The 15,770-nt window shown below is 55.0% G+C and overlaps 1 protein-coding gene across 1 annotated transcript in view; it reads right to left on the reverse strand.

Annotated features, from left to right (window-relative positions):
- The window catches only part of COL13A1 (collagen type XIII alpha 1 chain), an 80,248-nt gene extending 65,159 nt beyond the window's left edge, over positions 1–15,089 (reverse strand). Inside the window, exons 1-5 of the mRNA XM_055325774.1 lie at positions 15,069–15,089; positions 12,205–12,240; positions 9,609–9,635; positions 7,519–7,569; positions 698–733 (exon numbers count right to left, since the gene is read on the reverse strand). Of these exons, the coding sequence (XP_055181749.1) occupies positions 698–733; positions 7,519–7,569; positions 9,609–9,635; positions 12,205–12,219 (129 nt within the window). The 5' untranslated portion in view covers positions 12,220–12,240; positions 15,069–15,089. The remainder of the gene's footprint in view (positions 1–697; positions 734–7,518; positions 7,570–9,608; positions 9,636–12,204; positions 12,241–15,068) is intronic.
- Between the last annotated feature and the right edge of the window lie 681 nt (positions 15,090–15,770).

The following is a 15,770-nucleotide window of genomic DNA, read 5'->3' on the forward strand; positions in this document are numbered from 1 at the left end:
CCCAAGTAAGAGTTCAAGTGTCTGCTTGACCACTTACTGGTTATGTGACCATGGGTAAACTTAGGCCTCAATTTCTTATCCTAAAATGGGGAAAATAGACTCTTCCATGAAGGGGGAGTGTCTTTGTGAGGAGTGAACAAAATGCCACCTGTCCAGTCACTGTGGCAATCACAGACCTCCTCCTCATTCCAAGTGGCAAGTGAGCTGGATGTTTCTAGAAAGCCTGGGGCTGGCCAGCACCAGGGCCTGCAGAAAAGGAGAGCTAGCCGCTCCCCTGCCTTCCCTCTCAGAGCCGGTCTTAGATCCCTGGGGCAGGGGTCACAGGACATCCAGGTGGCCTCCTCACTGCCTCCTGCAGGTGGATCTCTCCAGACCAGCTTGGGGGTTGCTTCCCGGAGGTGCATCATCTCTTTCATGTTCCAGTGTCCTGCTGGGTTTACCTAGCCTGTGACTTAGCTCACTTGTCCCCGTCCTACTGTCTCTTCATTTCCCTAAGGGTTTCCCTGTCCTCTCTTGCACTCTGGGCCAAGTGCCAGCTACTCTCAGTTGCTCTCTGTGAGAGGCTGCAGGAAAGGGTCCTTACTGACCCGAGTTTGGAAGGTCAAGAGCAGTTCGAAGGCTGGCCCCACATGAAGTTTAACTCAGTCAGGCCCAGGGGTCACCAGGGACACAGCTAACCTCAGCCCTCCCGACTTACCGGAAATCCAGGAAAACCTCGAGTGCCCGGCTGACCCTGGAAAGAGCGGGAGAAGAGTGAGGATGGGTGAAGAGGGGATGAAGCGAATCTGAGTCCCCAGGTTCGCCTCTGCCCCCAGCGGGCAGGTGGTTTCCGTCCCCCTCTCCTGGGGTCCTCCATGGGAGATACTCCGCACGGCGAGCTGGCTGGCAGGGAGGATGGAGAAGGATGGACACGAACACCAGGGAAACGTCCTCCAGGGGCTGGGGGTTGGGGGGGAGAAAGGGAGGAGGGGCCCAGCATCCTTCAGGTCTTCCTGGGAAGTAGCCCCAAGAGCTCCTGCCTGCCTTCCTGCCCTGAACCCCACGTGTGAACAGGTGGCTGGACAGCAGGACAGCGGGGACTGGCCTGCTGCACCCTGAGCTCCTGGGCTGCGATCTCCTGAGTCCTTTATATTGACGCAGAAGCCGACCTGCACAGTGTGCGTTCGCAGGCCACACGGGTCAGATGGCTTGTTTTTCTCTCACCCTGGCCAGCGGGCCCCTTGGGTTGGACAATCTCTGTGCCCACTCACACCCGTTCTCCTGCAGGTGCAGAGTGCCACGCAAGTAGGAGTTTAGGCTGGAGGCTAGACGCCGCTGGTCACAGCCCGGTGGCCTCTGCTCTAGCCTTGGGACAACAGAGATGTGCTGAGACGTCAGAAGAAGGGTGGGGCTGTGGGGACCCAGGGCTGGCAGGGCTGAGCGGAAGGTCAGGCTGGTGGTCCCCTCGCCTCATGGGTCATTCACCGTGTAAGCCCTGATCCCGCCGCATCTCCCCCATGCCTTGCTCGTGCACATGGCTCCCCTGCTTTCCCTGGACACACACCCCATCTTCCCCACGGTCAGCCCTCAGCTTGGAGTCTGGCTTTGACGGAGACGGTCACAACGTCCTCCCAAGCTTGGGCCTCCGAGTCTGGCAGGCGGAGCTGCAGTCCCACCTCCTGCAGCCGTGGCTGGGGGCTAAGTCCTTAGGCTTCCCTCTACTGATCCCTACGGAATGGGGACAACAGCGTACTCTCACAGGGTCATTCCATCGCATCCGATTGTACTTGTAAAGGCTCCCTCAGTGGCAGCTGTCACCATCGAACCTATGGACGACTGTCCCTGCCCATCCGGAGGGGTCTTCCTTGAGGCCCAAGCAGGCAGTGTCCCAAAGCCTCTGCTCAGGGGACATGGCTGAGTGGGCCGGGGACTCTGCCATCCGGGTGGGGGGATCGAAGTGGGGAGCGAGCTGCGGTGGCCCACGGGGTCGGGATGGGCTTGTGGCAGCAGCCCAGGGGCAGGAGGGAGGAGATGCCACTCACATGTCAGAGGGCCCCGGGCTTCGCTCCTCTCAAAGGTAAGTGATGCTAAGAATAGCAGTAAGGAGAAAACCCTGAAACCGTAGGATGTGGCCTCTGGAACCTCGCAGTGTAAACTTCCAACTACTCTGCCGAGAGGCCTGAGGAAAAAGGTCAGCAGGAGAGGATTCCAAGAAACTTCTTCAAGTCCCACTCCGGATAATGTTTACACAGTAGGGATAATCACATGGTTTACTAATTACAGAGCCTGCCCGGGAGCAGAATGCATCTCCCCGGCTCAGAGCCAAATCCAGAGCCAACCAGGGCTTTTTCGGGATCTTGGGAAGAATGTTGTCATTGACCGAGTGGAAACTGGGACTCGGCTTCCTGGAGATGCTGGGCTGCGGAAGGCACTCTCGGAGGCCTGGAACTGGATTTTAATTTACATCTCTTCAATCACAGCTGAAGCTGGACATCTCTGCCAGTGTTTATGGGCCGGTCATTTACTTGCGAACCGCCTGTTTGTGTTCCTTACCAACACTCTGCCCTCGCTTGTTTGTCTCCCACTAACCTGAGGACAGAGCTCTTTGTCCAGGATGGTAACTCTTTGAGTCGCGTGTGGCACCAATATTCCTTCCACTTTGGCATTTGTCTTTTTCATGCTGTATTTCCTGCCTGATGGAAGTTTTACGTTTATGTTGACAGACTTATTGATCTTTTCCTAAGGCTCCTGGGTCTTATGCCATGTTTCCGAGGGCCTTCCCTATTGCGGACTTCATAAATGTTTGCTCATGCTTTGTCCTCATATTTTATGGTTTCATGTTTTACATCCATTTGATATTTATTCTGATATAACAAGTGAGGCACAGATGCAGCTTTTTTTTTCTTTTTTTTTGGCTTTACCTTTTGGTGAATGGCTTGTCCCCTATCCCAGCATCATCTTCTAAACAATCTATTTTTTTCTTCCTCCTGTGAAACAAAACTTTGCCATGGACTAACTTCCCAGATGAGTTTGGTTTTATATCTGGCCTCCTCGTTCTGTTCCATAGAACTGCTCTGTTTTTATAATACATTTGATATCTAGTAGAACAATTGGTCCTGTCCTCCCCTATTCCCCTTGCTCTATTTTTGAGAATTTTCCTGACATCCTTATGAAAGCTTACTTTTTTTCCCAAATGAAATGAATATTATTCAGTTGGACTCCCCATCTGCCCATTCCAAGTCAATGCTGGGATAAATGGGAAAAAATGAAGAAACATTCAACAGATATATCCCATTCCCCTGGCCTCCCATTCCAAGTCAATGCTGACTATCTTTCAAACAAGACCCCATGCCGGTCAGTGTTTAATCGCCAACTGAGGTGACAGCGAGAGGGAGAGAAGAGTCTTGATTTGTACAGCATTTGCCAGTCTCTGGGGTGTAAATATACCTCCCACCCTGGCTGATTTTAAGCTACCAACATGATGCCACCGAACACAGAGTTGGTAGGGGGTGTTCTTGTGAGCTGAGTGAGCCAGCTCCAGCTCTGACCTCCAGCAGCAAATGCGATGTCCCTTTGGACATTACAAGGACATCCAATTCATCATGTTCCAGCTAGACTCATGTTCCCCAGCAAAATCTGCTCCCCTCTCTGGAGAAGGGCAGTTAACTGGCCAATTCCACCTACAAGAGGTCCTACCAGCCCAGCCCTTGCTAAATGCATGTGCCTACCAGCCAGTCCCTGACCTGCAGCCGCTTCTAAACATGCTTCACGCCCGAGCAGGGAGGGGCAGGAGATCTTTTTAAACTGCAAATCTGCGGGATGCCTGAGTGGCTCAGTGGTTGAACATCTGCCTTTGGCTCAGGTCATGATCCCGCGGTCCTGGGATTGAGTCCTGCACTGGGCTCCCTGCCTGGAGCCTGCTTCTCCCTCTGCCTATGTCTCTATCTCTCCCTGTGTGTCTCTCATGAATAAATAAATAAAATCTTAAAAAAAAAATAAACTACAAATCTGATCATGTCCATCCTCAGCTGAACACAAGCCAAGTGTTCTCCCCTGCCCTCAGGATAAAGTCCCGACTCCTGAAGATCCTGTCCAAGTACTTCCCAACTGGGCCCTTGCTCACCTCGTTGGCCTCACCCGGTAACTTATAAGGAACTCTCTTACCTCAGGGTCTCCTTCCTCGCCTTCTAACTGGGCACTTCTACTCATTCTTGATCACAGTTTAGTTATCCCGCCTTCCTGGAAGCCTTCTCTGTCACCTCCACTCCAACTCGGGTGCCTCTTCCCTGTCTGCCCAGATCCCTAACCATCACGGCTGAGCATGGTCTATATTATAATCACTATGGTATTGCTCGTCTCTCTGCACAGGGACAAGCAGGCTGTGGTCCGATTTTCATTGTCTACTCAGCACCTAGCCTCCAGTTTGTGCCTAAAAAATATTAATGGGATGAAAAAATCAAGAAACATTCAACAGATATATCAACCCAGCATGGAGCACCTCCTTGTGAATGAGGGCTGGAAGTTCAGATGGCTCCTCCCAGACCCTGAAGACAAGCTGGGGGGCTCAGGGAGGGAGTGAGCTCCCCTTGAGATGGGGGGTGTTTCCTAGCTTGGAAGATGACCTGCCCAGTGTCTGCTGGGCCAGCCAGTGTCCCGGCCTCCCCTTGCTTTAATGGGGCACACCACTCTAGCATCTTGCCTCATTGGAATGTGAACTATCCTTTTCCAAAGTTCCTGGCTGGTTCCCCTGGGCTCAGATTATTTCGGAAGAAGCTCCAAGAGAGGAGGCAGGTGGCCCCTGAGAGTGGCAAGGCTGGTTCTTATTAGGAGCATTTCTTCTTTTTTTTTTTTTAATTTTGATTTTTTAAAATTTAAATTCAATTGGCCAACATATAGTACATCATTAATTTCAGATGTAGTTTTCAATAATTCATTAGTTGCAAATAACACCCATTGCATTTATTCTGAGCCCCTTCTGGCTGAATGGAAAGCCACATGTTCCCTATAATCCTTGGCCACAGAGGGCTTGCCCACTTGACCTCTCCCCCTTAGTGATAGACGTCCCCTTTGTCTTCCCCTCACCCTCTGTTCTCACCAGCTCTGGGTGGCTTCCTGGGAGGAGTTGAGGTGGTCTCCCTGGTCTTTCGTGAGGACTCAGCAGGGACGCCCCAGTCACCTGGGTGATGGTCACCCACAAAGGCCAAAGTAGAAGCAGGCTGGGCTTAACCCAGTCCTATACACTTCTCCTAACACCAAGTCTGTACCCACATGGAGAACTGTTTCTTCTCCTGAAGGTAAATATCTCTTTTAAACAATAGAGCTTGAAACCTGGAAGGAAGGGTTGCAGCAAGAATGCTGGCTTTGGAATGAGACGGACCTGGCCCAACCCCAACTCCAGCATTGGCTAGCTGAGTGACCGACCTCAGGTGAGTTATGAAACTCTCGTCGCCTTCTCTAGGAGATGGGTTGGCGGGCCTGCCCCACAGCTTTGTTGGGAGGGCTGATGGAGGCCCGGCACAGGTGGGCTCTCAGCGCAGGACGGGTGCCCAGGGGATGGAATTTATCACCAGTATCTATCTAAACAGAAGGTACTTTTCACCACTAGAGTCAAACCCAGTGGAGGGGCTATGGTTCCTGATTGGGCACACTGGGCTGGAGCCAAGGGCACTGAGGCAGACCGCTGCCTCTGAGTATGTTCTCCACAGGGGGCCTTTCCAACAACTCTTAGGTAGCTCATTGGCATCGTACCACCGAGAGGGTGTTGGAGGACCAGCGTGAGCCACACAATGGAATCTGGGGTCAGCCTGGGCGGCAATCAGAGGCGGTGGCCACAGGGTAGGGTCTGTGTTCTGCTGCTCTTCTGTTTACCCAACAGGCCTGCCCTGGCTTTTAGAACCTGGGGACTGGCTCTCTCTGTGACCTTCTCTGAGACCTTCTCTGAGACCTGCTCCTCTCCAGCGGCCCCCTGGCTGAGTACCACCGTTATCCGGAATGGCTGGGCTTGGGGCATCCACGGGGTGGCTCCTCTAACACACACACAAGCTATAGCCCGTCGGTGCAGTGGCCACATGGGCTCAGAAACACAGATGCTGGTAAGCAAGCGGCCTGGGGGTCTGCTATGGCAGTGAGGGTCCAAGGGGCAGACTCTGAGCCACACGGCTTGGCTGAATCACTGAATCCCAGCGTGGCCACACTCTAGTGAAGGATCCTGGGCAAGTCACTCAGCCTCTCTGTGCCGGGCTTTTCTCATCCATGAAACAGAGGTGCTGATCGTGCCTACCGGTGGGATTGGTGTGAGGATTCGGTGAGTTGCAGTGTGTAATGGTCTTAGGATGCTGCCTGCCAGATTCACTGCCAAGGGTGACCCTAATCAGAGGAAATCTTGCCCAGGAGGCTGGATCTCTGCAGCCCACAGCCCTTCCAAGCCTGCCTCCAGCCTTTGCCCTTGACCTGTCTGCCAGCCCTGCTCCCCAGCCCCTAGCCCTGCCCTTTGGCTCCTCGCTTTGACCTGCCCTCCACCTCCAAGCAGCCCTGAAGGGTTGACCCTCCGCCCCTTGCTCTCAGCACAGTCCCTCTTTTGGGTGTGACTTAGCAATGTGCTCTCTGACCCCTATCCCTAGACTAGGGGTAGGAGATGCTCCTGCTTCCTACTGGCTCCCTCTGGTGAAGGCAGGGGAATGGGCAGGCTGAACTCCACACTTCCGTTGGGCTAGCCTCACACTCCCAGAGGGTAGCTGTCTGCTTCCCTCACCCTCTCACTGTGTAGGGCAGGAAAAGTACACAGCAGAGCATGGTGATGATAGCCTGATCTATGGTGGAAGCTCTGGATGTCAAGCATTTAGGTTCTAGTCCTGCCCCAGTCTCTGTGTGTGGGCCTCTGGCCCCTCTCTGGGCCTCAGTTTCCCCTTCTGAGGGGGCTGTGCTAGACCATCACTGAGGTCCTTTCTACCTGACATTTGGTGATTGTACCGAAGCCCTGTGGTTTGGGCTCTTCCCATAGTCACGATATCTTCCCACATCATCACCTATGTTCCCTTTTGGTCCCTAAGGAAACCTATCTGAGGGGGAAGCCTCTGATTTCTGGGCCACTGGATAGAGGCTACTAAGAATCAGGACCCAGCAGTGTACATAGGAAGGAGACTTTGAGGACGAGTGGTGGGTCGGGCCTCTGCTGACACCAGGAGTGGGTCCTTGGGGCAACGGATCTGGATGCTGGGTATCTGCTCCAGGGGCTTCTGGAAGCAAGACTTGTCCCCTGGAAAGCTGGAGCACGCCATCTGGGGAGGAACAAGTGCTTTCTCCCCTGCCTGTAAACAGCAAGGCCACCTCATAGCTGCTGGTTTCCTGGCCAAAGGGTGGCCCTCGCGAACCCTCCTGAGAGGGTGTAATTTAGGTCTATTTAGGCAGGCCTGGCCTGGCTGACCACATCACAGGCGGTGGCCACCAGGCCCAGAGGCACAGCCAGGACTTGCCCCTCCACCCGAGCCCTTGTCATTAACTGGCCCATCCCCCACCCTGAAGAAGAGAAAAACCACTTACAGGGGGGCCGCGGGGGCCGATGATGGACATGCCGGCATCTCCTGGGGCCCCCTGTGGGAGAGAGAGAGACAGGAGAGGGAGAGGGAGAGGGAGAGGGGTAGGGATGGGAGGGGAGAGGAAGGAGCTGGCAGGTGGGGAAGGGGAGCAGGGTGGGTGGGGTACCCAGCCAGAGGCAAGGTGGACAGGGGGGCAGAGGGTATAGAGGGAGGTGGGAGGATCAGAGGAGAGGAGGCACAGGGTGTATGGAGCATCCGGGAGGGAGAGAGAAGGGCAGCAGGAGGCAGGAGGAATGAAGAGGGAAGAGCAGTGAGCGGTAGCATAAGATGCGGGACCAGGGACAGAGGGAGGTGAGACCCCAGGCAGAGGAGGGAGGAAGGGGTGCAGCGCAGGGATGAGCAACAGGTAGCACAGGGAGGGGGAGGCACGCAGCTCAGCCACACCACTTGGGCCTCAGAGGCCTCCTCCTTGCCCTGCCCAGCGCCCTCCAACCTGCCCCCGCCCCACCCAAGCTCAGAGCCCCTGAGGCCTTTGTCTCCACCCCAGGCCCCAAATGCCCGTGTGGCGCACACCAGGCAACAGGTGAACCCGGCTGCCCCGTGGATGGCGTTGCTCAGAACAGAGGTGGGGGCAAGACACACACTTTCAGCCCCGAGAGGATGGCGGCCACTGCTGTGCTGGGAGCTCCCAGTGCCATCCGAGGGTGGCCGAGCTGCTCAGATATCTACACCGTGTGCAGGCATGCATGTGGGTGCTGGGGGCAGGAGGGGCGACACAAAGATGAAGGTGTATGGGATGCAGATGGGGGTCGGAGATGATGCTCTGGCGGAAGGACCTGGACCCGGCCCTGCTGGGAGGAGGGCTGGATGCTGCTTCCCACCAGGAATCCCCCCTCCTGGCAGAGGAAACGCCCGGGGGCCTCACTCCCAGGTCTCCCAGGCAAGTCCCAGACCCTCTCCCAGCCCCCAGCCATCCTCTGTGAACTGGATGCTGAGGGTTGCTCTGCTACCTTTGGAAGCAAAGGACCTAAATGCATTTGTGACTGTCATGCCTCACACGTAGGTGAGCAGTGATCTCGAATTTGTAACTGTCTGTACCACAGCAATGATACAGCAATTGTTACACAAGGCAGGATACTGTAATGAAGCCTAGCTCTGCTCCCTCCCGCTATGTCACCTTGGGCTACTTAACCTCCTTCTGCCTCAGTTTCCGTATCTGTGCGAGGGATAATAGCACCTGTCTCATAGGATGGCTGTGCAAGTTTCATGAGATAATGTTGTAAAGTGCTTAAGACTGTGCCTGGCACATGATGGGGCCAGCAAATGTTTGCAATTATCCCTTTGCAAGATTGATCGATCATGTCCCTCGTCTTTCTCCCAGGCAGCCTGGAGCCCCAGGAGGGGACCCTCTGGGGTGGGACCGAGCGACAGCCTTTGTCCCATTTGGAGGACAGCAGAGCGCAATGGTGGGGAACCCCAGCCTTGGAGTCAGACACGCTGGGGCTCTTCTCTGGCTCTGTCACTTGCTGCTGTGTGACCCTGGATCTGTGAAGCTGCCTCTCTGTGCTTCAGTTCTCCCTCATGTGAGGAAGAATATCAAAGCCTCCGTAGACAGGCTGTATCTGTGTTAGTTGGGAGAACAGAGGCAAAACCTCTGCCCCTGGCAGTTTGTGCTTAGTACATCATAGTGCTAGTGTTTCACCGCCACTGTCATTATTTGGGAGATAGGGAGACGCTCAAGAAACACGCACTGCCACGTACAGGCAAGGAAGTACCGAGCTGAGCATCAGGAGGCCTGGCTTCCAGCCCCTGCTTGCCGTCATTATTGTTGTGGGAGGTCCAGCAAGCCCCACCTCCTCTCTTGGCCTCAGTTTCCTTCTCTGTAAAGTGAACTGGTTAGACCCACGCAGCAGGGAAGCTGGGGCCTTGGCCAGGAGTCAGGGGCCTGGACGCTGGGCCAGGAGAGCCTGTGAGGGCAGAGTGCTGGGGCCTGCCGGCTGGGGGAAGGCTGAAATGGGGGCCTCTGAAAGCACCCCCAAGAGTCCAAGGGGAAGACACTGGGGCCGAAGGGTGGTGGGCAGAGTGAGGACTCACCTTCTCGCCTGGTTGGCCCTTTACTCCCTGGGGCAGCCACATGCAACACAGAGTGTAGAGGAGAGAGGGGGAGAGAAAAAAGAAAGGGTAAGAGAGAGGCACATACACAGGAGTCTGTGCTCATGGCACAGTGACCAAACGAAGAAATCACCGTGAGATAAGAAACAGAACAAAACACAACATAGGTGTTGACACGTGACAGGTCCCATGTCCGACAAGCACAGTGCACGGTGGCTGTTGCCTCTCTCTGGGGCCTGGCCCCAGCCACCAGCTGTCCCAGATAACAGAGAGAAACAGTGGCAGGAGCCTTAAGAGACCCTCTCAAAGTGTGTGTGTGTGTGTGTGTGTGTGTGTGTGTGTGTGTGTGAGAGAGAGAGAGAGAGAGAGAGAGAGAGAGACCCACCCAGGTCAGAAAATCTTCCTGAGAAGCCATGTCCCCAGCTGACTGGGTCACTTGAGGTGTTGGGGGTGGTGAGGGTAAGGGGCACTTGCCCAAGGACTGTGCTGTGAGGTGGAGCTTAGTTGGTTTGAAGGTCCAGCTGAGAGCCAAGCACAAAGTTTTGCCGAGCTACACACGCCGGGAGACATCGGGGTGGGCCAGGCAAGGTGGTAGGGGAGGGAAGACAGGAATACGGGATGGACAGTAGGACACAGATATTTGGGAGGATGGAGGATGGGGGGGATGGGTCTGGGGTGCAATCAGCAGACAGACAGCTCCAATCTCCCCGAATCCACTGAAATCAGTGGGGCCAACTCTGCTGAACCACAGGAGCAATTCATGCATTTCACACCCATTGACCACCCTAGGCCTTATCAGAAGGCTCAGGCCAGGACTCCTGCTGGGCAGCCAAATGGGTCCATTGTCACATTTAAAATAGCACAAGCAGCGTGAAAACCCCCAAGTGGCTTGAAAACAGCCTTGTGTCAAAAAAAGGGGGACCTCCTGTGCTCCCACCCCGTGCCCCCACCGCTGAGGGTGAGAACTCAGCTCAGATGGACACTTCCCAAAGACCCACGTCCACAAGAGCCCAAGAAGGAGGGCAGGAGGGGGCAGGCCTTTGCATTTTGCAGCCGTCCCTGTGGGCTGGCAGCGACACTCAGGGTGGAGTGTCCCGGAGCCTACTTGCTAGGAACCAGGACCTTGGCCTCTGACAGTCAGCTTGGGTACAATGCCCAGCTCCACAACCCCCCCCCCCCCCATCCCAGGCCGACTGAGTCTCAACATGCTCATCAGTAGGACAAGTTTCTGGAAGGCTACAGTGGAGAACGTGCCCGGCCCAGGCCGCCACATGGCGAGCCCCTGAGAAGGGCTGGCTGGCTGCTTTCTCTCTGTTCCACATGGGAAGGGACCAGGGATGGCTTGGGAGACCCGGGGTTTGGAATTAGAGACCTGAAGCTGAGGGACAGGGTCACTTAGCATCTGAGCCTCAGGGTTCCCATCTGAAAAATGGGGGTGGAAGCTGTGTCTGCTGCGGGCAGTTCTGGGGACCCTGAACCAGCTAATCTAATGCATGTGAGGCTCTGAGCACAACATCCAGCATGTAGTGAGCGCTCTCCAGTGTTAGCTGAGATCTGGGTGCCTTCTCTCCAAGCATGGGGCTCACCCCAGGCAAGCAAACCCACGCCAGGTTTAAGGCCAACCCATGAGGAGGTGAGGTCAAGAGGCAAGGCATGTGAGTGGCATGGAAGGATGATATGGGGGGCATTCGGGCCACCCGGGAGCCAGGGTGCAGGATGAGGCTGATGGCTGGCAGGGTGTCAGGGGTAGACGGGGAGAGTAGCGTGGGCACGTCCTAGACTCACTGGGTGCTGGTGAGGCCAGCGTGTGGCCAGCACTCCATTGGGCCACCATCAGTGCCTGGGTTGCCCTTTCTAGTTCCTTGGAGGGCTAGCAGCCACCCTGGGACATGCCTGGTGCTGGGGCCCCAAGGCCGAGTGCCAGCCTCCCCATTTCTGAGCTGTACCTCCCTGTGGAACATTCTTGTTTCCCTGTCTTCATCTTAAGTTTTCAGCAGGAAACATTCAGTGTCTAACTTCCAGCCTCTTGGTGAGGATTTGGAGGCACCACCTGGGAGCCAGCCCTGTCTCCAGAAGCTTCTGGCCTCTGCCTAGGGAGGATGTCTCTGGAAGCCGGCCCCACTGCAGCTTCCATAGGGCATCTTGAGGCTGCATTTCTCACCATCTGTTGCTGCCCTTGCTGGGGGTGGTGGTGGTGGTTGCAGAGCAGCTGGAGATCTGAGGGTGATGGGGGCGGGGGTGGGGGGGATGGAGGGGGTGGGAGTCCTCCTGACGTCAGGAGAGGCTTGGGCCTCATCCTGTCACCCGGTGGGTGATCGACAAAGAACTTTCTCAGTGCCATTTCTTGGATTTTCCCTTTGCCATGGCAGCTGTCTGGAGAGTAAAGTCATACTGCAAGATCTGAAGGACCAGAATGAAGCTTCTTCCCTCCTGTCCCTCTCTGAAGCTGACTTGGGTGGGGGGAAGAGAGAGGTCTGACCACTCCTTGGGGCTGGGGAGGTTGCCACAGTTTGGAGAACAAGTCAGCATGAAGAAGCAAGCAGTGGCCACCCAAGCAGGTGCAAATGTGCCAACTCACCACACGTCCAGGCATCCCAATGGCACCTTTGTCCCCCTGATGAAGGAGGCAGAAACAATTAGATGTGGCTGGAGTGGGGCCAGCACGTGAAGGACCCCATGGGCTGGCTACGTACCCAAGACCTGCTTTGCGTGGGCAGTCGGGACGGAGCCCAGGTGTCGTGTGGAAGAAGCTGCCCACTCAGCCCCCAAGGACTGTTAGGCAAGCAGCCACCCCGTGACGACCTGCACTCAGCGGTGCTGAGGAAAATGCACTAACGTAGGAGTCTGGTCCCCAGCCTGAGCCTCGGTTGTCCTGTGTGTTTCATAAGGGGTCCAAGGCCCTTCCCTCCTTAGACATCTGCTGTCACAGTCTAGGCCAGCTGTCGCCAGGATGTGCTGGATCCGAGGCACAGAGCCGGGGGTGTGGTGGCCCCACATGACAGGTGGGTGGTCTATGTGTGCCAGAGCCGAGGTGCAGTGCCCATGTCCCCCTGCTCCTCGCCAGGCCCTCCGTCTGAGAAGGCTACGACAGTCCTTTTCCCCGGCCCTCCTCTCGGCCACCTCCCTGCACCGACAGGAAGGATGGGAGCCATGTGGATGCGGCTGCATCATGAGGTTCGGCTGCTCAGAGGGAACCACTTTGTTTTGTAGCCAGGGGTTACATTTTCTCACTCTGGAAATCTGTTTAGTAAGTTTTGTTCCTCTTGCTTTTGGTAGAAAATATTTTTTTGCAATCATACGTGTGCAGACATCATAAAATCTGGGGTGGGGCCTGGGGTTTGCTAGGAGTCTAGAAGGACGGAAAGCAAACGGGGCCAAAAATCAGACAGCGTTTGTCCCGGCTTCCTGGGCAGGAGGGACATAGGCTTGTGGGTTCCCCTGAAGGGTGTGGGCATTTCTGGGGGGCAATTCTGTGACTGCTGACCCCACTGAAGCAACCTTGAGGGACAGTTAGCATCTCAAGATGTACGTAGATGCACGCGAGAACAGCAAGTAGCTCTGAAATTAGGTTCTTGTTACACACACAGGCCAGTGGTGTCTCTAGTTCACCCTTGCAAAAAAGTGAACGGGGGTAGCAGCGTTGATGGTAAGCCCGCATCTGTTCCTGTACCTTGCTGAGCCCCCACGTCTCTCTCAAGGGCAGCTGGGAGGATGCTACGAGAAGGTGGGCCTGGAAAGCCTTCTCCCGGGCCTTGGCACCTGGTGAGTGTTGCATAAGCCGTGTCTACAGGTAGTGAGCCCAGCACGGCCACGGGCAAGTGAATTTTACAAGCATGTTTGTACTTCACACATTTTGCACTTCACAAGGGGCTGCCAACAGCAGATCTTGAGGGTCACTCCCAGGTCCCCCCACGTAGAAGCACAAGGGGGACCAGACCATGGACCAGTGGTCTGCCCTTCCTGCTGGGGACACCAGGCCTGCCGCACACTGGCTGTGACACCCCCAACGGCCCACGCACTCTTGGGCTTTTGAATGATATTGCAGCATGTGTGTTTTGGTTTCTCTTCGGGTTCTTTTTAAAAACTAATGTTCTTTGCAGTCCTGGCCGTAAAATGCTCGGGTTAGGGACAGGCATGGAATGGCCAGAGACTGGGAACTCTGTGCAGCAGCCCTTGCTCTGTGAATTGCCCCCAAATGCTTTTTAAAGGTGGACGTTGTCAGAAAAAAAAACCAAAAAAAAAAAAAAAAAACAAAGTCTGCCCACGTTCTCCCCAGTCATCTGATTTTTCCTCTCCTTGGATTTCATGGGACCGATTTGCCTGTCCTCCTTTGCTCCGGGGCTCATACTTACTGGGAGAGTTTCCAGTTTTGATGCTAAACACCCTCCCACATGCATATCATTAAGAAAGTCACTGCTGGACATGAATTCTAGAAGCTGCTAGATTAGTCAAGAGGTTACGGTATAATTCATGTCTAAAAGAAGAGTAGCTGGGATGCCCAGAAGGGTCTGGCATCCAGTGGATGTGGCCCTGGGTGCCGGGAGGGTAGCCCGGTGCCAGTCCTGGCTCACCCTCCATACCTGGCCTCGCCCTCAGCCTGGCTACCACATCTTGCCTGACTCCCCAGCCATCCCAGGGCCCACAGTATCTAGCACTCAGTGCATCTATGCCCCAGGCTACATCCCACAGAGCCATGTCTTTGAAGACTTTAAAGACTGTTCTCAGGTGTCAAGCACGGACCACAGGAAACAGAGGTACAAAATGTGTGTGACAGCATGGGCCCCTCCATAGGTCTTAACTGAAGCTTGGACAATTGGACAAGGTATTTTACCTCTGTGGGCCTCAGTTTCCTCATCCATAAAATGGGTATGATAATAGCCATTTCACTGAGTCGTCAAACAAATCAAATATATGAAGAGCGATTAGCATAGTGCCTGGCCTAACGTAGGGTTGCAATAAGAGGCGGCTCTTAGTCTATTAGTATTACTTCTACTTTCAATCCAAAGTCTCCATGGTTACTGGACTCAGCCTCTCTAGCATCCAGAAATGGTAACTGGGCCGGGTGGTGGGGGGGACGACAAAGTTTTTGTGTCTCTTCTTACCAGATGTCATAGGACAAAGGAAGGACAGTGGTCTTAGGCTAAGCTGGTAGGTAGGAGGATAGCCAGTGAAGGTCAGTGGGCTGCCTCCCCTTCCAGCCCCCCCTTAGAGGACCTTCAGTCTAGAGGTCAGGTCCAGCCTTGGAAGGGCCTGCGTGCTGTCATCTGCCTGCCTGGGGCCCCAGAGGGGCTACCCAGGAGCTTCTGGAGGTTAGAGGTGCTAGAGCGAGGCCTTTCACCCAGACACGCCTGAAGGAAAGCAGCCACCCAACCTAGCCAGCCCTGGGGTTGAGGAGAGCAGACGAGAGAGACACAAAGGAAGGAAGAAACGAAAGCTACTTACTGGGAGGCCAGGTCTTCCAGCGGGACCCTGAAATTGAGGGAGAGAGAGAGAGAGAGATTTATGAAGGTCAAGGTATCAACACCTGAGCATTCCACACTGCCCAACTAGCTATGTGGCCTGATGTCACTTGTGCTCTAGGAGCCTCTGTTATTTTATGAATGAAAAGAAGGCAGGACCTTGATCACTAAGCTTCCTTTCAGTTTTAGCATTCACTCATTCATTTATTCATTCAGAAACGCAGTTAGTGGGGGGTCTCCTCTGTGTCAGACCCAGGGAAGGTGCAAGGAAAAGAAAGACAAGAATGTCCCCTCCCATGTCTCTGCTCCTCATAACTCAAGGATCACTAGGGCCGTGGGCCTCACCAACACCTCCCCTTCCTTGAAGCCTGTCCGTCTCAGTCAGTGCGATAGTCTGTCCACCATGCGTGCGTGCTGGCGCTGGCCTGGAAAGGGCCTAAGGGGGCTGGGTCTTCCCTGTCCTACCATGCAGAAGTCAGATGTCCACTCTGGTGAAGCACATCTGCCAGGAGATGCTTCTGCCCGACAAGCTGTGCCCTTGGAACATGGCTGTGGGGCCAGGGGAAAGGGGGCACCTCAGAAGGCCTCTTCTCCTTTCTTGGGTTGGTGAGGGAGGCAGTGGGACGTCCCTCTTCTAATGCCTCCAACCAGCTTCAGACCTCTCCACGATGAGCCAGTGCTGGGC

This window comes from Nyctereutes procyonoides, unplaced genomic scaffold (assembly GCF_905146905.1).
Source record: "Nyctereutes procyonoides isolate TBG_1078 unplaced genomic scaffold, NYPRO_anot_genome, whole genome shotgun sequence".
In the NCBI taxonomy this organism is placed as follows: Eukaryota; Metazoa; Chordata; class Mammalia; order Carnivora; family Canidae; genus Nyctereutes; species Nyctereutes procyonoides.